Source organism: Perissodus microlepis, chromosome 7 (genome assembly GCF_051167445.1).
Source record: "Perissodus microlepis isolate ML-2025 ecotype Zambia chromosome 7, ASM5116744v1, whole genome shotgun sequence".
Lineage (NCBI taxonomy): Eukaryota > Metazoa > Chordata > Actinopteri > Cichliformes > Cichlidae > Perissodus > Perissodus microlepis.
Window position 1 is genome coordinate 44,240,938 of NC_140467.1, and position 21,629 is coordinate 44,262,566.

General features: G+C 39.5%; 1 protein-coding gene across 3 annotated transcripts in view; it reads left to right on the plus strand.

The window, feature by feature from the left end:
• The window catches only part of rgs3a (regulator of G protein signaling 3a), a 120,482-nt gene that overhangs the window by 24,017 nt on the left and 74,836 nt on the right, over positions 1 to 21,629 (plus strand). For 2 of the 3 annotated variants that reach the window (XM_084935324.1, XM_084935323.1), the window contains 7 exons: positions 4,486 to 4,567; positions 6,822 to 6,927; positions 7,591 to 8,023; positions 10,606 to 10,645; positions 11,281 to 11,612; positions 13,086 to 13,163; positions 16,033 to 16,144. In XM_084935324.1, the coding sequence (XP_084791450.1) occupies positions 4,486 to 4,567; positions 6,822 to 6,927; positions 7,591 to 8,023; positions 10,606 to 10,645; positions 11,281 to 11,612; positions 13,086 to 13,163; positions 16,033 to 16,144 (1,183 nt within the window). Of the gene's footprint in view, positions 1 to 298; positions 1,096 to 4,485; positions 4,568 to 6,821; positions 6,928 to 7,590; positions 8,024 to 10,605; positions 10,646 to 11,280; positions 11,613 to 13,085; positions 13,164 to 16,032; positions 16,145 to 21,629 lie in introns of those variants that run through there. The other variant, XM_084935322.1, reaches the window with a different exon arrangement.

A 21,629-nucleotide genomic window follows, 5' to 3' on the forward strand; every position in this document is an offset into this window, starting at 1 on the left:
TACATGTCTCACTCGCACTGCCTGCATTAGTCACTGCAGAGTATATACAGTATTTACAAGGGACAGCTCTATAGCACCTTTCACAACCTCACAGTGTCGACTCAGGAAACAAACTGGCCTTATCGGGGGCAGACACACAAAGCTGTTCAAGCAGCAGGGTGGCGAGGTATGCATAAGTGCATGTGTGTATGTGTGCGGAGGGGGGTGGCGGTGGGAGGCACTTCCTCCTATTCTTCTGCTGTTGAAGAGTTCCCATGAGCGCCCCTGCCAGGAGCTACAGTGTGGCCTGAGCGGGCTGAGCCAGCGCCAGTCTCGCCTACATGACGCCGTCACACACTCACACAGCTGATCTCAGGCACTGCTGCAACTTCTGCTGTTCAGGCCACAGGGCGAGGAGCTGGGCCGCGTGGTGCAGGATACAACAGATGGAAGAAGAAAGAAGTGAGATGAAAAGAGGAAGGTTTTGAGTGAGAAAGGGAAGTCAAACACATGAAGCTGAGGTTGGCATGAAATTGTAGGTACAAAGAGAGGCAAAAAAAGATGATTCTGCACTGATGACTGGAGTCAGAATAATAATACATTTTGAGTGGAAAAGTGCCTTTGGAGGTCAGTGGCAGTGTTTTTGCAAAGAGGACGGGGAAACTGAGACTCATTTACGGCAAAGCTGGTGCAGCGTGAACGCCAGAAGTATCCACGGAGCATTTCTCTTCCACAGATTCCTGTTTGTTACCCAGCAAGGTGAGGGACACTCTTGCCACCTAAAGCCACCTCAACTGGACTGTCACCTGGGCACACTTCAATACTAAATTCCCTACAGCCTCTGTCTGGGCAGCTGTCACCGCCAAGATGATCCATAACACCCTAAAGTCCACCCAGCCATCGGAGCAAAGCCCCAGGAGAACAAGCTCAGCGGCACAAAGGAAACTTTGGCGATACTCGGGCTGCAGGAGTGCTGGCCAGGTGGAGAGTCACCGTCGTAGTGTGTGTGTATTGGCTGCGGACTTGAACACAGGAGAGGGAGGAGGAAGAGGAGGTGGTGTAATACACACCATCCACGGGCTGTGTCACCTGTGCATCGGATGTAGGCTGCCTCAGGTGTGTCTGAGTTCAAGTTACAGAAGTGAGAGAAAGGGAAGGCGGTGGTGGAAGAGGGAGTGGGAATGGGGAGTGCTTTAGCTGCACGGTTGCAACCTGTGTGTGCGAGTGAAACACGAGTTAACAGTTTTAATAGTTCTGATCTTGGAACAGCGCTTTCATAATTTATCTGCAACAGATGAATAAAGTTCCCAGAATTATAACACTCCAGCAGCGTAGATAGTTTTTGATCTTTCTAACACAGAAGCAGAATATGAAATATTGAAGTGGAAACATCCTTGTTTGCACGCTACTGAACCCTGATAAAAAAAGAAAATGCACTTCCAGCTACATGCCAGCAGAAGAATAACTGCCTGCGAGCAAATGCAGGGGGTATGGTGGTGTGGGGGTGGGCGGGGGGGTTGTTTTTCTTGAGGTAAGAGACCCAGGAGACACATATTTAGAACGATATGAACTGACACTTTTTGATACACATTTAACATACAGATCAAAATTAGTCAATCAGATCTGAGAATATAAGAATATAATGTTAATGACTCCGAATAAAGATTAATCAGATTTCTGCATGTAGTGTCTAACGAGACTAAAAGAATAACGACTGGAAGTTAATTTTGAGTCCGAACTTACATGATGAAAATTCAGCGAGACGTTAGTCAGATAAGGGTGTGGGTGCGTTTTGCTTTCTTTAGTCAGTGAACATACTGACCCAGATAACAGTGTCCAGCCGTATATGAATATCGTATGTGATTGGTAAGTTTTATTTACTTACCCCTTCTCCTGCACTGTTGGAAGTAAACAAGACAAAACTGTTTCCAACTAAATGTTAGGGCTGTAAAATAAAGGGGTTAGTAATAAAACTTTGCAAATGATTTGAATCATTCACACCTGTTTGAAAACAATAAAAAGACAAGAAGTTGGGAAAAAAGGCTTTTGAAAGGACAAAGTTGATGTTCATTTTCATTAAAAATAATGAAATGAGAAACAAAAGTTGTGCTATCATCAGATGGAGATCTATATTGATGGTGATTGTGGGTCACGCAAGGATGAGTGAAAAAAAAGAAAAGCGCATGCATGAGCACTCTTCTGCTGGGTTCATTTAAGTTTGTTACAACTAACTTAAAATCCTATTTTTTATTCTAGTCCTTACTCATTATGATTGAGTTATTAATTCATCAGTAAAGCCCTGCTTATACAATTTAAATATTTAATGCATGCTGGCAACATGTCCCATTAATTTTTCTTCATTTATCTCACTAATACGTCTTGTGATTGATGGAGCGAAATATGAAAAATCATTGATGGATTATTTCCAGGCTCCTCTTTTCTAAAAATAATCCTCCTGATTTCATTTAGAAGTGAAAAAAAGGACATCAGACTGCTTTCTAAAACAGACCAGAGATAGTCCAAGTGATTGGACTCGGCTATGCTTACAAATTTAATTAACGCTGTAAAGGCTACGGATTCTGGATGAATCAATCCAAATTAGGCAGCTCTGAGAGCTTGCTTAAAAAGGACAAGTATCTGAACAAGGAAGAGATAGAAACGGATAGATGAGACAGCAGACTGGCAGTCTGTGCCGCACTTCTCTCCATTGTCAGTCCCATTCTTTGCTTTTCTCAGATTTCTGTCACGTATTCGGTTTCTGCTCTTTCAAAGTGTTTATTGGTGGTTTGTTGTTTGTCTTAAATTCCAGGGAAATGCTTTACTTCAGACCAGCTGTTCCTCTTTTTGTCGTTGTTCGGTCTCCTCTGCCCTCCTTTTCACTTTTCAGTCAGCTTAGTTTGTGATCAGTTTTATCCCCTTTCATAGTGTTTTTGTAAAAAACAAAACAAATCCTGGTTTAGGTGAAGAGAGATGGTTTCTTTTTCAGTTTTTAACTGATTTTGATTGAATTTGATTGCTGTCTTCCTACAAAAATATAGACCTACACACACAAAGCACTGAATTAAGTTTAGTTTAAGAACTTATGTTAACTGTTGTCACAGTCGCCAGTGAAGATATGGAGTCATTAGTCCACCAGTTTAAATGTGTCAGTGTTGCACTGACATATTCTCCTTCTCCTAATCCCAATTACATAGTTTATGGATGCTCCAAAGGCGAGTGTTTTGTATTTTTCAGTTACTGAGGAAGGACAACAACTAAAAGACTGAATGTTTGTACAAAACTGTGCATCAGTCACATTTGCTTTTTCTTCTTTTTAGCGCAGCCACAAAGTCCGCCGTATTTGTCTGTGGCATGAAAGTCTTTTTTGTAGCAGTGTATTTTTGGAGGTAGACAGAAAGGGGACAGATTAAAGTGACTCAAGGTTAAAGGAATATGGTGACACGAGGCATAAAAATCGGTGGACTATAAGAAACCGCAATGGTAGTCGACATTTCAGGGTCGTGCTGAGCTTCGGGCCCCTGAATAATCAGTGTATTTCTTCAAGTTGCTGCATCTCGCTCATGGGCAGACTTTGTAATTTAGGAGCATGTACATGTTTGCTCTGCTGTAGGAATAAAAAAAAGAAAGAAAGGGCGAGCGAGCGGGGATGTCTGTGTGTTTTGGGCCCCCCGGTTTTCAGCAGATGACATGGAAAGTGAGATGTTTTGGATGGAACTTTGTTGACTTTGGCTCAAGCTTTCGGGTGCAGGTATTTGAATGTTTGGCAACACAAGAGACAGACAGACAATGTGAAAGATCCATCAGCGTTTGTGTCTGTGTGCGTATGTGATACTTTTCAATGGACAAATATTGGTCCTCTCTACTCTACTCTGCAAACCTGATTGGACAACATATTCCAGTAAAATCACTTCGTATCGATTATTTGAAATGTTCATGTTTATTTATTCATTTGCAGAATTAAAACCCTACAAATAGCTATAGAGCACAACACAGTTCTTACCAGCACCATCAAAGGATCAAAGGTTAAATCGAACTCGATATGAAATAGGTTGTAGTGATTATTCATGAACTTCCTGTTGTATTGACTTTTTTGGACCTATTTTGGCACTTTTTACATTAATGGGGGGGGGGGGGGGCAATTAAAGTCTTTATCAGCTGCCTCTGTACACTGCATATATAAAATCTGGCTAAATGTTAAGTTAATTAGCAGTCTGACTATTTTTTCCCCTTTCCCTCAGCTAATGGACAAAGCATCTTTTTATCTCAACAGTTGTTTTTCCCACTAACTCAGCTAATTGGCTTCAATGGGAATCTGCTGTCAAGACAGTTTTAGCAGGAAGTAGAAGCAGAATACAAATCATAAATCCAATTGTCCCATAGCGAGGAAGGAAGTTGATCATTTTGCTTACGTGCTACTTTTCGTTTCTCAGGTAGCAGGGGAGAGAGTGATTTCCTATCACCGTATCACAAAATGCTCATGTCTGTGTGTGCGCGTGTTTTCTGCAGGTGACCATCCTTCGAGGAAAGGATGGATACGGATTCACCATCTGCTCGGATTCTCCTGTGAGGGTACAGGCTGTTGATCCAGGCAAGTTTTACATGCACGTTGTTAGATACACAAAGCCCAACTGTTCCTAAAGGATCCATTGTTCAAACTGTGGGTCTTTAAATACTCGGAAACATGACAAAACAGCGATGCACTTTTCTTTGAGCCTGCCTTTTATATTTTTGATGGACGGGTTTGATTCAACATCGGAATCTGAGGTTTTTCCATGTTTTTTTCGCTGACTGCCAATGACAGATTTCTGTTTTTAATAGTATTTGTATAACATGAGGATATGCCAAAATAGTGTAGTGCTAAACAACATACTATAAATTGTATATGTCAAAACAGGGGCCTTCTTGAGTCAGAAATGGCTTGGTGTTTTCCTCTGTTCCATTTTACATTTGCTGTATAAATACTCTGTTTGCCTTTGTGTCCCATTGATTGACCTGAGTTTGACATCTCTCCCCCTTTTCTGGCATTTTGCCTTTATTCAATAGCGCCGTGGAGAGAGAAGAGAAATGTGGGGAAAGAGGGCAGGGAAGCAAAGGTCTGGTCAGCTGATGACTCAACTGCTATTGACATTTTCTATTAGTATGCCCCCTTAAGCTATCAGATTGCCCTTTTAATTTGGTATCTCATAATTACGTGATGCATTTGAAGTTACATCATCAGTGTGTGGGGTGGGGGCTCGGAAAATGACCACTATTACCAGCTCAGTCGGTAGAGTGTGGCAGTAGATAAACTTCCACCATCCTCACACTGCCACTCTGAAAGGAACTAGAGTGAAGGCATCCAACGGGGATAACTATATCATCCTGGCACCCATCAACCCTGGAAGCCAGGTACCGCAGAGTGGTGGTGGGCTGCATCTTCATCATCTTCTCCGTCCTCCTCATCCTCACCATGGTCATATGGTGGCTCATCCTAGATATGTCTCCTTACCTTACATCCCTGGTGCTTATAGATAGATGGACTGTATGTACAGTATGTCTCGGCCATTTGGGTTACTGCTGTCTCACTGATTTGTGCTTTATAACATGTTCAGCTCAGTCGGTAGAGTGTGGCAGTTGATAGCAAGGCTGACTGTCAGATAGATACCTTTGAGTTAAGCCCCCATGTTGGCAAGTGTCTTCCCAGTTGTCATGTCTTTAACCCTTTAAAGCCGGTCGGAGCGGACACGCTCCATTTTGCATAACTATTTTTAAATCCCGGTAGCACTGCAACCACGTAAGCTAGCGCAATAATTTTTTTTGCATATGAAACCGGAGGAGTTGCTTACATCTTATGCCATCAGCTTGTCCTAAGTCACAGTTTCCTTCCACATATAGCTTTGCAAAAACTGCATAAAAAGCACTTGCAGCAACAAAAACATAATATTCCAGAAACAGGCTTTGCCGATCCGATCAGCTGTTTGTAACACTTCCTACGTCCATCAGCACGAACTGTCACATGTCCGGCATGACCTGCCCGAAACCAGAAGTGACGTCATTTTGCGGAAATGTAGTTTTTTACCATCGTGGCCTTATGAGCCTATACTTGTGTTTTTAAAAGTTATGTTTGACTTTATGACTTTCTGTGTCGTTTCTGGGATGCTGAGGACTCATATTGCACTGCTGTAAATATTTTATTTTGATGCATATGCTGTTATTTTGCAAATTTGCACTAAAATATATTTTTTCGTTTTTCCTGCAGTATATGAAAATTGGTGTATCTCAAAAATAAAACTATGAAGACACTTAAAATAAATTTCCTTTGGTGGGAAACTAGTTTGTGCAACTTTTTTGTATTTACAGTTTTGAGGGATAAGCCTCTTAAATTTCTCTAACTAGAAATATATGTTAAAAAAACAAAAACAATTTTAAATTTTTTTGTAGTTTATTGCACTTTTTTGCAATTTATGTAATTACTATGCACTTAATGCAGACATATTATTAAAATTTGGGCTATAATGGTTGTATTGATGTATAGCAACTTGAAATGCTCCAAAAAATGGCTCCACAGCATGTAAAAATATACTATAAGCTCTGGCGGACTTGGTTCTATGGTAGGTCTTAAAGGGTTAATTAAGATGCTGTGTCCCAAGCTAATAATGTGTGAAAAGTTTTCAAAACAAGCATTTTGACGTGTGGTCGTGATTTTATTGCTTATGCCCTGCAGGGATTTGCCATTATGAATCTGGAAGGCTAAAGAAACAAACTTGCACATAAAATACAAGCTACAGCTCTGGTGTGTGTTAATGGTTCTTGAGAGTGTGCAATGATGCAAAGTTTTTATTTCCATCTTTTTACTTTGACAGGGGGTCCAGCAGATCAGGCTGGTCTGCAGCAGCTGGACACTCTCCTGCAGCTAAATGGTCAGCCAGTGGAGCAGTGGAAGTGTGTGGACTTAGCCCATGCTATAAGGTAAAAACAACACAAACAAAAACAGGCTTATTGGCAACTAAATGTTGCAGAATAACTTTTCATGTGTATATCCACAACTCTAGGATGAAAATTAGGAAAGTTATTAGAGAGGTTTAGAGGTTTTCAGAGATAATTGTTGCATCCAAATTGAGTTACAGATCAGTTTAAGCGGCCCCCTAAGCTAAGCCTGTGGTGTTTACAGAGCTTTCATTTCAGAAGCTGAGATTGTCAGAAACCAAAAGGAAATCCATTTACACTGAAGCGATGTGGGAATAGCTCTGCAATTACACGTTATGAAGTCAGTGATTTATCAGCACTCAACAGCATAATTTTAGTTAAACTTTTAAGGGTTTGATCCTCTGTTTTCTTTTCGATGAGCTGTCTCATTCCTACAGTGATGCAGTTTATTTTAAAAACAGAATGAATTAAAGTAGGTTTATTTCTGTATTGGAATTTATTTTTTACAGACATGCAGTAAGTATCAAAGAGTCTGGTTTTAATGCGTATTAAATGTGTGGTTTCAGGGTTGCTTTTCATCCAGATGTTTTTGTTTTTGACTTTTAATGTATATTATAGATATAATTCATTTTGCCGTGCAAATTGAGGCATGTAAATTCCACTTGTCTGGCTTTTCTTAACCATCGTTACTTTGCTTTGTTTCAGGAACAGCGCCAATGAAATCACAGTGGTAGTGTGGCGAACTGGTCCTTCAGCTAAACCTAGTTTTGAGGGTCTCATCCACCGACCCTCCAACAAACCCTCCACCTCAAACTATGATGCCCCGTCACCGCCCACCCGTAGACGCGTACCAGATGTCGGCACAAGTAAAACCCCCCCAGCTGTGCCGCCACTCCCAGCCCACCACCGTGCCACTGCCGCACGCAGGCTACTGGTGAACGGCTCTGAAGCTGGAAATAGCGGCGGTGTAGGCATGGGGACCCTGGCGTGGGGGGCCCAGGGAGGGTCGGCCGAGGAGCTGGACGGGAAGCCGCGGCACCTCCACCATCCTCACACTGCCACTCTGAAAGGAACTAGAGTGAAGGCATCCAACGGGGATAACTATATCATTCTGGCACCCATCAACCCTGGAAGCCAGGTACCGCAGAGTGGTGGTGGGCTGCATCTTCATCATCTTCTCCGTCCTCCTCATCCTTACCATGGTCATATGGTGGCTCATCCTAGATATGTCTCCTTACCTTACATCCCTGGTGCTGATAGATAGATGGACTGTATGTACAGTATGTCTGGGCCATTTGGGTTACTGCTGTCTCACTGATTTGTGCTTTATAACATGTCGTGAACACTACATACTGTGCATATAGTTCACTGTCATGTAAATATGGAGCAATAGACTGAAAACCAAGAGGATAAAACAACATATAAAAATAGAGCTGGTAATAACATTATATGCCTGTATTATGGGGAAACTTTTGCTGTATTTCTTTCTTACATCGTGCCAGACATGGTTCATATTAGAGAAACTATGCATATATACGCCTCAATTAATTTATCTAGCAGATTTTCTCTAGACACAAGAATTTCAAAGCAGTTCTTTAAAATCAAATATTGCTTGCGTTTAGGAAGGAGAAAGAAAGAAGGAAACACATATTTCAACAATGGTCCATTGCATAATATCCAGTGTCTGTATAACATGCATGTACATGAACATTAGGACATGTATGTGACATTTTATACAGCATGCACTTTATAGTGCTTAACAGATTTATTAGACCACCACCCAATAATAACATTTATGCCACAGCTGTGCTGTGTTAACAGTGTTGAAATTTACCAAAATGGTTTTGATTTCTGTAATGCTAATTCACCAGTATGCACAAACTCTTTATATCAAATGTACATTTTTAATGTTTATAATAATAATTCAATATTTATCCAATAGTTATCCATACATTTTCAAAATTAGCATTTTATTTTAAGAACAGAAAAAATTGTAAAGCTCATGATTATTTTTTGATTAAGATGTCAAATTATAGTTATCTACTTGGATTTCTGTGCAGAAAAATTAGTTTTAGTGGTCAAAAGTTATGCTTCATTTCTGACTCCTCAGAGAAGTCCAGTGCACTGGCATTTTGTTATCTGATTACAAATAACAGTTTCAAACAAAATTTTGTTGAAAGTTTCCTTGTTTTTATGACAGGTGGTCTAATACATTTGTTAAGCATGCTTTTTTTGCATTCAGTGATCTTGTATATGAGGTAAAAGCTTTCATCATGAAAACAAAATAAAGCAAAGTCAACAAATCAAAAAGACTGATCTGAATTCCTAAGCTAACCGTACAATACTAACCCACTAACTAGATTCAGAATGGGTTTGAGACTTTCTTTTCCTGATATGAATCTAAGTGTCTTAATGGTTGCTCAGCTTACACAAAACTAACTAACTGTATGCAACTGGTGCAAACACGTAGAGTGTCCTTGCTTGTAAGTCTGCCAACACAAAGCTCTGTGTGTGTGTGTGTGTGTGTGTGTGTGTGTGTGTGTGTGTGTGTGTGTGTGTGTGTGTGTGTGTGTGTGTGAGTGAGTAATGTGTGTGTGGGTGCGTCATGAGGTATGCACCTTTGTCCTTTTCAGATCTAAGTTCAGTTAATGGCAGTGGTACCAAATTACCAAATTATAAGGGGGGGAAGACATGCAAATTCAGAGAAATTATAGGCATATTGAAGGAAGAGACTTCAGCTTCAGGCAAAACAGGAACATGCCAGCACAGTGAAGCTGGCCTCCCTTACAAATAGCTGCAACTTGTATCTCAAACAAAGGAGGCAGAGACTGAGGGGATTCTGTTTTGGCCTTGCTAAATATACTAAAAGCCCTGTGGAAATAGGTCATGTTAGTGGCATACCACACAGATACAAAGAAGGCGCTCTGAAAACCAGCACTAAAGAAAATGAAATAGTTATCCAAATAGACAGGCAGAAAAGTGCGATAATGGCATATATATGTATATATATATATATATATATATATATATATATATATATATATATATATATATGTATATGAACATTTTGGGACTTTCCAATTCCCTCTCCACCTGCAGATTCCTAGCCCTGCACCCTCACTAGATTGTGATATGTTATGACAAGCAGAAACCATTACTGCCTCGTGGGTCCAGCCTAAAATTCAAATGGGCTCAAAAGTGTCCTAGAAACTAAACCGAATGCCATGCAACAAACAAACAAACAAATGAAAATGCAGAGATGCAGAGACTGGATAGTCAAAGAAAAAGAGACGAAAACTCAAGGCACACACACACACACACACACACACACACACACACACACACACACACACACACACACACACACACACACACACAAAACAGGAAAGACAAAGAGTATGGAATAAATATGGTAAAGAACCGCATTTCATAGTGAAGTATACAGAATATATATTTTTTAAATGACAGTTGATCTTTTTATAATTTATAAATATGTCTTGTTGCATCATCATCATCATCATCATCATCAGTATCAGTATCAGTGTCGGGATAGAAAGTTAAGATCAGAATTGACATTCAATTTAGAAATGATACAACTTAATACATTAACCTTTGTCATTGCTCTTGAATGTCTAGGTTCATGTTTAGAATGTTAACATTTTCATTTTTGTTTTATTTAGATTTTCATTTTATGTTAATCTCATGTTATTCTGCTTTCAGATCTTGAGGCCCGTTTACCCAGACAAGCAGGGTACATTAGGTAAGTCGTGTACTGTATATAATATTAACCCTCTCAAGGCAGGCGTTGCCGATTTGCAACAGTTAAAAACTAACAACCTGATTACCCCACATACATATTTTATGTATGTGGGGTACACATACATACGTATGTGAGTTTTTTTTTACTGAGAACTACCACTGCAGGACTTGATTGTGCATTAGCAACTAAAACTTAATTTGAGCCTGAGAGGGTTAATACCTGTTTAAATTAAATGACTGTTTTGTTAAGCGGTCTACTGAGTTTGTAGATCAGCTTCTATTGTAGAAGGCAACCTAACAGCCTCAAACTAAAGTATTAAAGGACAATTGCTCCAAAATGTGTTTTCTACATTACTTATTACTTTGCATTATATTCTTGTGTTTCTTGTTGGATTTTGTTTGTTTCGAACAGAACAATCTTGCTGTCTCCATTCTTGCACTCCCTTCATCGTCAATCTTCATATTGAGGATTGATTGACTGATTGATAATACTTTATTCATCCGAGTGAAATTGGGTTAAGGCTGCCAGCCTTGCCAGCGCCATCTTACCCTTCATAGATAGGATCATATTTGGAACAGTATCGATCTTAAGTACTGTTCATAATCTGTGTCTTCACTTTCTTTTTTGCTCCACAGCTGCGAGGTTAATCCCCACCCGACAGGCTTCTGTTCCTCAGCCGCAGAGTGGTGCTTTTTCTGGAGGTATGGGTGGAGTTGGTGGTGGCGGAGGCAGCGGCGGCGGTGGCGGTGTTGGTCTCTCCAGCCGTACCGGCTTCCTACGTCGATCTAACAATTCGAAGACATCAAAGGCGCCTCCTGCCTCCTCTAATGCAGCCAGCTACCAACAGCAGAATGCCAATTTCGCCAACTACCAGAACTGTACCATTGTCCGATCACATGCTCCGCACGCAAATTATGGATATGTTAAAGTGGCGCCCAAGATCCTTATCTTCCCCATCTTTGTTCAGGTACACCGTTTTTTATGTGCCTGTACATCTTGATTTGGTCGTATCGTTTATTATTCTTTGTCTACATTTTACTGGACACTGTATTATATACACCGAAGTCCTGCTGTTCTACTTATACTTACTGCTGAGAGTGAGATTTTACTGAACCAATCTAAAGTCGTTTGAACCCTAGGCAAAAGAGTGAATAATTGTAATTTTCGAATGAACTGCTGCTATCATTGTTTCAGTAGAGAGTATAAGACCGGATATGCAGGGACTGGGCAGAGAATGATGTGCAGAGGCCCCAGTCTGGACTTGAGCTGTGGATGCACCTGTTCTGTGGTATTAAACGAAACAGGCCACTGAGATACTCTGAAAAACAGTTTTCACAAGCTGTCCAAGTATGATGAATATGATTTATTTCCCCTTCCGCATTTGTGTCAAAAGGAAACAAGACATTTCAGGTTTGCAGTTAGGAAATATGTTGACCTTCATGTCTGAGGTTCTTGTGTTTTGCAAGTCATCCGTGAGCTTTTCACACGTAACACAGACTCGATCTACATATTTTTTTCTGCATTCTGTCTTTAGGTAATAGCACTAACAGCGGTAGTGTTACTGTATGAGATGTCAGGCTGATGTTTTCTGTGCTGTACATTTTGGATCAAAGAGTGTCAAAGTTCTGTGCAACCAATTCAACACTTACTTCCAAAATCCACTTTCTTCAGAATAAAACGGCAAATCTAAGTGGGGCTACTCCAAAGAGGCAGCTTCTGTCAAATGAAGCATCATCATTTAATACCTGCTTAGTTTTTCACATGTGCGTTATAGTGTGTTGACCGCAGTGAGATAACTCTTGCGCCTGCACTGACATGTCAACTGGCTTAGCTATCTTGAGCTGCGATAAACTTTCACACTGTGCTGGTACTTTCTTCATATAGAGTCATGTATACAAATGTGCAGCCCTGACCCTGTTTCACACGGTATTCAAATGTTGCACATGTTGAATTGGGCCTCTGTCACACCCTGGACTTGAGAGGAAGTCCCCTCCTCCCACGTTGCCATTCTATTTCATTTTAAGTGTCACTGTCTTGTCGTGCTCAACCACACATACCGCCTCTCAGTTGCAACTTGCTTTCTGTCTCGACAGAATCAGTTTCAGCGGCGTTTCCCTCCATAGAAAAGACCTGCTTTTGCTTTTAAGCAGATCGATTGGATTTGGGAGCCAAAATGGATTTGGTACTGCAGCTTTTCAGCTTACAAATGACAGATGCAATATTATAGTTTTGGATTTTATGTTGAAAAATGCTCAACATATGTTTAAGAGGTTAGGGTAATATTAAGCAGAAGGAAAATACTTTACATGTACTATTTACCTCAATATTACAAGCATTAATGTCCCTAAAGCTGCTGGTTATGAATAACGGGATGAGAACTCGATTCGGTAATGTTGTGTCCTCATTTCTTCATGAAGCCTGTTGTTTTCTGTTGTTACAGCCTCTTGACCTCTGCAGCCGGACACTCATCATATCTGAAGAGATGATACTACATGAGAGCAAGCACCACTCTCTTAAGGTAAGGGCCATCAAAACAGAGTGTCTGTTTTTACCCGTGCTCATATGAATGCATTTGTTAATTATTTTTCATGCATATTAAAATCTGTCTATGTCTACAAACCTAAAAACACCCGCTTGAAGCTTTTATTTTAATTTAATGTTCTGACCAAGGATGTAGTTATTGATTAAAACATCTAAAACATTATGCAGGATTTCATTAAAGGTGTCTCTGAGATGCATAAGCCGCTATTTCAAAGAGCTCTTTCGTTTCACTGATACAATAAGATCTCTCCGACCAGTGGCAAGCATTCAGTTGGTTTGCTGCATCCTCCTTTGTGTTTTTTTTTTAATTTGGCCAAAGTGAAAGTGCCGTCTCACTGCCTTGATTCAGAATTTAAGCGAAATATGTATTTGTATATATTTATATATATATCTATATATGTATGTATATATAGATATATATATGTGTGTGTGAAAGCATGCAAGTATAAGTGTAAAGCGACATCTCAGGAGAGGAATGAAGTGCAGGAGCTGTCTGAACTGGAGCTGTCCACATGAGTCAAGAAAATCAATACTAGATGAAGAAAGAGAGCAGCAAGGATCAGACTGACAGATAAATTGTGTTTTATGCATCAAACATTGCTTTCAATGTACATTATTGAAAAATTTTATAAATACTATAAATTCAAAGTATTCCTATCCCTGTGACAAGTATGTAAAGTCTCAGAAATAGTCTGTAAATGTTGTTGTGTAATATGTATGAAATGTTATTCTGTAAAGATCGTATTAAATGCCAAATATTCATCACTGATCTGGTAATGTAATCTTATAAAAGGCTTACATTTGCATGACCCCAATTAGAGTGCAGATTCATGGAAGGAAAAGCTTTGAATGTTTCCGCAGATGAGATGATGATGACATCACTGGATATGCCTCGGAAATTTAAGGTGTTAGTTTCGTGTTTCAAATGTTTTATTTGAAAGAAGCACGTGAAACAGGTCTGTGTGGACTCTAAAAGAAAAGCTTATTTCACTGCTGAATTCAGCTTTGGCCCTGTCACATAATCTCAGCTATACGCGGTAAAGCGGAGCCACTGCTGGCATCAAAGTATAATAATGGACTCTCTCTGGGGTCATGGATAAAACAAATATTTAGCAGGCAGTGTTTGTCGAGAGGGAGTTTCTCTCCACTCTGCCACTTTATACAGGCTGTTTTTTTTTTAATGATCTCTCTGTGTTGTTCCAGCTTTTTCTCTTTTAGTCTGGGAGGCAAACTAACATGCAGCACTTTAACATTTATAGCCAAACACAAAGACTAAGCAGACCATTATATTTAGTGCAAAGTGAAACAACAGGAAGATTTCACTGTAATCATTTACATAAGAGACGCAAGTTGATTAAATCACCAGATTTTCAGGATGTATTGTATTATAGATAGATATATTATCAATAAATTTAACTTATTCGATTTACAAAGCATGCTAGTTCTGTATATTCTTGAACATTATATGGAACATTTAAGTTTTATGAGATTCTTTACTTAACTGTAAAGAGTATATTGCGAGTTATGTTGTTGTTTGAGACCCTGCGTTTCAGTATAGGTACATTACATTTGGCTTTTCTCCACGTTATGCTTCACTCTGCTTAACATAGAAGTGTAAAGGGTGCGCCCCGCTTCTCCTTTTGTGTGGGCTGGGATATTAATGCATAAGTGCTCAAGGATAAGAGATTAAGAAAATGGATGGAAGTCTTAATCAGACAAAATTGTTGCATGAATTATCGACCTTTGCATTGTTGCAAAGCTTTTTGGTGCACAAAAATACAAATACATACAAAGATTTAATGCGACAGCAAGTATGTGTGGAAAATGTAAATATTTGAAGTGGATATTTGATTTTGTGCACAAGTTTGCGCAAATGTTATACATACTAAACATGTGTGCTTCTCTGTGTGAAAACTGCTGCTTTCATGCACTTTGTCCTTTACTTTTCACTCTTACTAGCATTCTCTTCCACCCACTCAGATTTACACACAGACACACATGCACACACACACGCACGCACACGCACGCACACACACACACACTAACCACATGCTGGCTACATCTGAAATACCCTCTGCTATCTTACCCCTCAGAGGAGGCCACCAAAGCAAAAGCATTGTCTTCAAATGTTGCCCATCTGCACGGATTACAGCTTATGTGTGTTACGCTGCATGTTTGCACCTGCTTACGTAAGAGGTCTTTCTACCTTAATTTAGGTGTTCTCTTTCTTTTTCTTTTATCTTCTACTTGTTTATCTTGATTTCTTCCTCGGTTTCATTCTCTGTTCGTTTGACTTTTTATACCTTAGCACTGCAGAAGCATAAAGCAAGACATGGGCTGTAACTTACTGTCTCTTAATACAAAATAAAATAAAAGATGAAATTAAATCCCTCAGATATAAACTGTATGTGTGCTTTAAACAACTACAGCGGTGTTCATTGTTTCTTATAGTCATTAAATGCCTCATTCAGCTAATAAAAGATACATTTAGGACTACGTCAGTGTAGACGCATGGTTGATATTCAGACACCAAACCACTATGTGGGAGGATGTATACATGTGACCAGGGCTCTGTATGTGTGAACTGCATTTCCTGTGCTAGGACATGATTCGGGGGGAAACTGCAGGGGGTGAAACCTGCCAAATATTCAGTGCTGTACGTGTAGTTAACTGGGTTGCAAGCTGATTTTGTAAGGTGGAAAGCCAAAGTGAGATCATCTGAGATGTAATGCGCCCCCACCCCCAGTTCTCACATCCTGTTCTCCTTCACCACCTTCTGCCCTCCATCCCCTTCTTTTCAACGTCCTATTCTTCTCTTTTTAATATCCCCCCTCCATGTCTTTTAGGTTACTGTGTTTGTCTACAACGACCTAATGCTGGTGACGAGAGAAAGCGAGCCAGGCCGATGTAATGTACTTCAGAGTCCCCTGTACCTCCGTCAGCTGCGACTCCAGGAGGGTATGTAAGCCTAAACACGGGAACCGTGATTCATAGATTTCTGAGACGTTGAGGTGGTTATATAGATCAAAAAAATTCTTCTTTTGTGCACCAACAGATTTCTCAACAGTCCCATAACAGCCAAAATCTGTGTGCAATCTGTGTGTGTATGTTATAAAGCTAAACCTTTACAATTCACCACAGAGTAAGAAAGGAAGTGTAGCACACAGAGGCTGTGCAACCAGAAATAAACACGGGGAGCTATGACTGCAGTAATACTTTCAGCTGAGTTTAACCAAAGGATATTTAGGGAAAGACTGTCCAATTTCCTGTTGCTTTGTCTTTTTATTTCACCTTGGTGTAAACAATCATCTCCTCTGCTGTTATGGAGAGAATAGTTTGGCCAGCATGGCCACGCAGAGCACAGACAAATCAAATAAATAGGGCCCAGCGTAAATATCTGTGTTTAGAGCAGCGGGTGAGGACAGGGATGGGGTCAGGAGGCATTACTGGGACAGGGCCGGGTGAGAGAGGGGGGCTGCTTAGACATGTGCATGGGCAAGAAACTGTACTGACAAGCTGACTGCTCCGGAAGTGGGTTTAACCAAAACGCAAGCTTTATGCTTTGTGATCTGTTAATGTGATAACAAAAAATAAGGGAAAGGCTGTCAGAAGGAGAGTGTGTGTTCTGTATGTGGGAGAATCACCATGTAGGTTTTAGAGCAGCCTGAGAGAACCACAGAAGCACTGCTATGATTATGTAGAGGATGGGGATTACGAGTTCTCGCTTTCTAATATGATTACAGTTATATTAAAAGAAAAGTAACATGAAGGTAAAAACAAGGTGCAAAAATCTTGGTTTTCACTCGGTAACTAAAGCAGGTGTGAACCAGCATTGTACATGTATACAAAGTACAAGAAATGTTGCTGTTTCTTAAGTAGAATTAAGTAGAATAAAGCTAAACTAATAAAAGAGTAATGAAACAGATTCCTTTCTTCCAGAATTTGAAGTTTGAATTCTCCCGGCACAACAAGCCATATCTGTTTGGCTGCTGTAGTAAGACAAAAGAGATGGTTTTATGTTAGTGAAACAGCACATTAAGAGTTGATTTCAATACATATCTTAAGACCTTTAGTTGAATAAACTTGAAAAGGCTACCCAGCTGATTGCCTTATTAAAAACTTTTTTTTTTAAATTATTTATTTATTTATTATTTTTTACAGTTTTGTTTTCTATAGAAAAATCAGAGCTCACTTTCAGTATTTTCACAGTAACTGTATATTAGATCTAATCATGCTAGATTAGTTACATTTTTGAGTCATAACTGCTTTGTTTTTGTAGTTTTGTAGTTTTTAGTTTGGACTACTTGTACTTTTTCATTTTTAGAGTTTTATTCCCCTAAGACAAGAAGATTAAAAAGATAACAATAGATAATAGGACATGGAGTAAAATCAAACCGAATATTTAAAAACTTTTTAAACTTGTTATCTAAAATATAATAGGTCTTTATCATCATTGTTCGTGAAAACAATGAAAATACAAAAACATGCAATAGCGTGAACATGACAAAAGGTAAGCACAGTGAGGTAGTGTATACAGAATAACAGTGACATGTTTTTAAAAATTGCACTTCCTGCTCTTTGGGTAAAGATTTATTACTCCACAGCTGTAAGTAGGGGAGGAGGGGCAGTGCTTTTTACTGCCAGTGAAAAAGATGTTTTATAATCTTTTGGTTTTGGACTTGATTGATCTGACGTTCTTCCCAGAATGCCAGGGTTAAGAATAGGTGATGTTTAGAGTGGGTGTGGTCCAATATGATACAGCTGGGTTTCTTTTGAATTTGGCCACTGAGGGAGGGTAGAGAGTCATCCCAATGATGTGCTCTGCTGCCTTCACCACCAGTTGTAGGTCCTTTCTGTTCTCTCCTGTTCAGCTGGTGAACCGCACAGCATGAGGTCATAAGGCTTACTATTGTTGACCTGTGGAAGTTGGCCAGCAGGTGGTAAGGGGGGGGGGGCAAACATGCTTTAACTTCCTCTAGAAGTAAAACCTCTGTTCGGCTGTTCCCACCTGATGGGAGATACATGTGGTCCAGGTGAGGTCAGCTGACATGTGAATACCAACAATCTACGTCCTCACTGTGTATGCAGAGTGCTGAGTGTGTTTCCTGAAGGCCTCTATCGTTTCCTTGGTTTTTGTTGGCACCGTTGTTTCCTCTCAGTAGGCAGTTTCGTCATTGGCTGATATCAGGCCTACTATGGAGGAGATTTTACGATGGAGTTTGTGTTAATTATTTTTCATGTTGTAACAATGGACTGAATAATGGACTTGCTCATGAAGTCATCCACTGATTTGTGGACCATAGTTTTAAAGTTTAGCATTCATGACATTTATTTGCCAGCTTTGTTGTGTATTTTTTTTCAATCAATTCGATCAATGCGTGGTTATAAAAATATCTCAAATCTTCAGAAAAGTGCTAACTGAGGTCATAATTTACGAGGGAAGCAGGATTGTTTTCTGTACATCCAGATCTCTTTTTGAAGCCAGAGCATTTGTGGATTTCTGACTGTTAGAACTAATATAGGTCCTTCCATCTTTTACACTCCTTTATTGACAAGTTTTGGTAAAAACTTTGAAATCATTCTTTTATTTTAACAAGCTGTTAAGTCAGAAATATTTGTGACACATTTTTTTTGACAGGGATGAACTAAAATAGGAAATATTAACTAGTTTTATTAATTGCAGCATTACATTGGAAATGCATTGTCACGGGATTTGACTGTATTAAGAAAAGCATTGAATAACGAATCTAGTAGCACTTCTGAGCTGTTCTTCTCTGTAGACACTGCTCCTCCTCTGGTCCAGTTCTGACCTCCATCCCGCACCCAAACAATCAGTGATCAGCAGGGTGGGGATTCAATTGAGTTTGCGTGTCTTCATGAGAGGACACACACACACACACACACACACACACACACACACACACACACACACACACACACACACACACACAAATCTCCACCCTGAACCCTGTCATTGTTATTTTGCTTCAGCAGCGTCACTCAGGAAAGAGGCGCCGGGGGATTGTGTTTGTTTCAGTGAGGGTGTGTTTTATGCATTTGTGTGTGTGTGTGTGTGCGTGTAAGGACACAGTACACGTTCAGTAAAGGGGCTTTCCTGTGTTCCTGCCACCCCAATACTAAGCAGAGGAGCGTGGGAAACAATGAGAGAGTAAAAAACACATGTAAAGCCAAAATTACACTGTGTCAGTCTAAATATTGTTATTACACTAAACAAGCTAACAAGACTAACACTCACCATGATGTGAAACCTTCTGTCTCTTGAACCAAAATTCTTTATCTTTTACTTTCTTGGTACCAGGTAATCTCATCTTTTTCTTCAGTTGATTAATGAGAAAACTTGAGTGACTGTAAAGAACTGAAAGTATTATACCTCAGACAGCATTGTATCATGGTTTTCTTGATCCACTCCCATTTCAAATGACAACTTTTTGGAAATTAAGTACAAGTTTAAAAAAATTCTATCTTTTAAGAAATCTTTAAATTGTTACAGGATGTCTCCATCTGTATTATTCTCTAATTTAAACTTAAACCTTACTCATATTATTAGCTTTTTACAATCCTGTGCAGTATGACAGCACTCTGCTTTTTTGACATCAGAAATATATCCAACAGTGACCTCTGCTGATGCTTCTGCACATCACACGGGCTTTGGCTATACACTGTAGTGGTTCATTATAATGTGGAGAAAAATTAGAGCCAAAAACAGAACAAAACACACACAAAAAAGCAGCAGGAAGAGTTTTGGGCCTCTGTTGTTTTTTCCTACTTTCACTATTCAGAATCTGGATTCACACATGGCCCTGTAAGTATAATAAACATGCGTCAATTTGTGCTTCAGAGAAGAGATAAAGTTTTGAATACTGTTTCTCAGTGTTGTTGGACTGAAAAATGACACTTCCTCACAGAATCTGTTGCATCACAATGACACCATAAAACACCATACAGTCTTCTCAGGTTGGCTAATACTGCTTTCACACAGATGATAAGAAGTTTTTCTGCTACAGAGCATTTAGGAAGGTTGTAGGTTATGGACCTGGCATTTTGTATTTCTTAGATTACCGGACTGCACATAAGCAGGGGTTTCTTCCTGTGTATATTTGACCGTTGCTGAATCATCATTTTTGGTTGTCACGTCCTGGTGAGATTTAGTTCAGAACCACTTGATTAGGTTTTGGGAAAGACTGTGGCTTGGGGCACAACAGATGCAGATCACATGTTAAAACCTTCTCCTGTATGTTACATCTTCTGCTTGAATAGTGGTTTGCCTGAAAAAAAAAATGACTAGAGATTTTACAGCCACAAGGGGTCGCCTAAACAAACATTGGCTTTAACCTCCTCAAGCAATCACCCTACGGTATTTTGCAGTTTTGCTGGTTAGGGTGGGCTCCTTTAAATGTATTTAAAGGTAATCTGAGCTACTAAACTCAAATGGGGGTTAAAACTGAAAAGATGATCATAAAGAGGAGGAAAATCCCCATTTAAACAGCATTTTGATTGTAAATTCTTTCAATGGAAAGTGAAGAGAGGTTGCTACTTTGGCTTCTTGCTCACTTCTTCTCAGCTGACAGCTGTCTCGTTTGGTTTTGTTAAACAGAGTTACAGAAATCATCAGACACAAACCCACATGATTTAACCATCCAAAAAGCAATTATGATGGAACATTCTGGCAACTCTAACACTGCTGCAGCCAGAGGGGATTGGGCTTCAACCAGCGCATTCAACATTTCTTTCCTCTTTCTTGCTCTTGTTTGTAAGTTTATGAATAGACATGCGGGAGTATTAAATATGCTGGTTGGGTTAAACTTAAATCAGTGTTTGTGACAGTGCAGTTACAAACTGTTATGTATTAATCTTCTTTCTGTCAAAGTTAGAACATTTCCTCTGAAAGATTGGGTTCTTTTTCTTTTTTTTAATCCAAGCAATTTTCCACTAATTTCCAATGGGTCATGCTCAATTAATAAAAAAAAAGTGAACATCAGAGACATTTGAATAAAAGTGTTATTTGGTCATTCTCAACAAAAATCAAATGAAAATCATATCAAATAAAAGCACATTCCAGTAAGTGTAACTTATTTTTAATGTCTTAATAAACAATTAATATCTTTTAATAATTTGACTTTATTACCTTATTTGGCTTCATAAGACAGACAGAGATAGATCTGTGGATGGATAGATTTGTTGATCTGTGTGTCTGCTTATGCGAAACAAAACACAACATTAAACCACGATGTATAAATTCTGGAGGTCTGAGTTCGACTGCGTGCGTTCACTCGATTACAACCATTTATCTTGACTCCAGACACACAGGCCTGTCTCACAGAAGGCTTTCTCAGTGAAATATGGGAGGATGTCTATGAAGCTGACGTACAGTAAAAGCTTTCCATCAATAAAAAGTACTTTGTCAGTATCGTAATCGGAAATC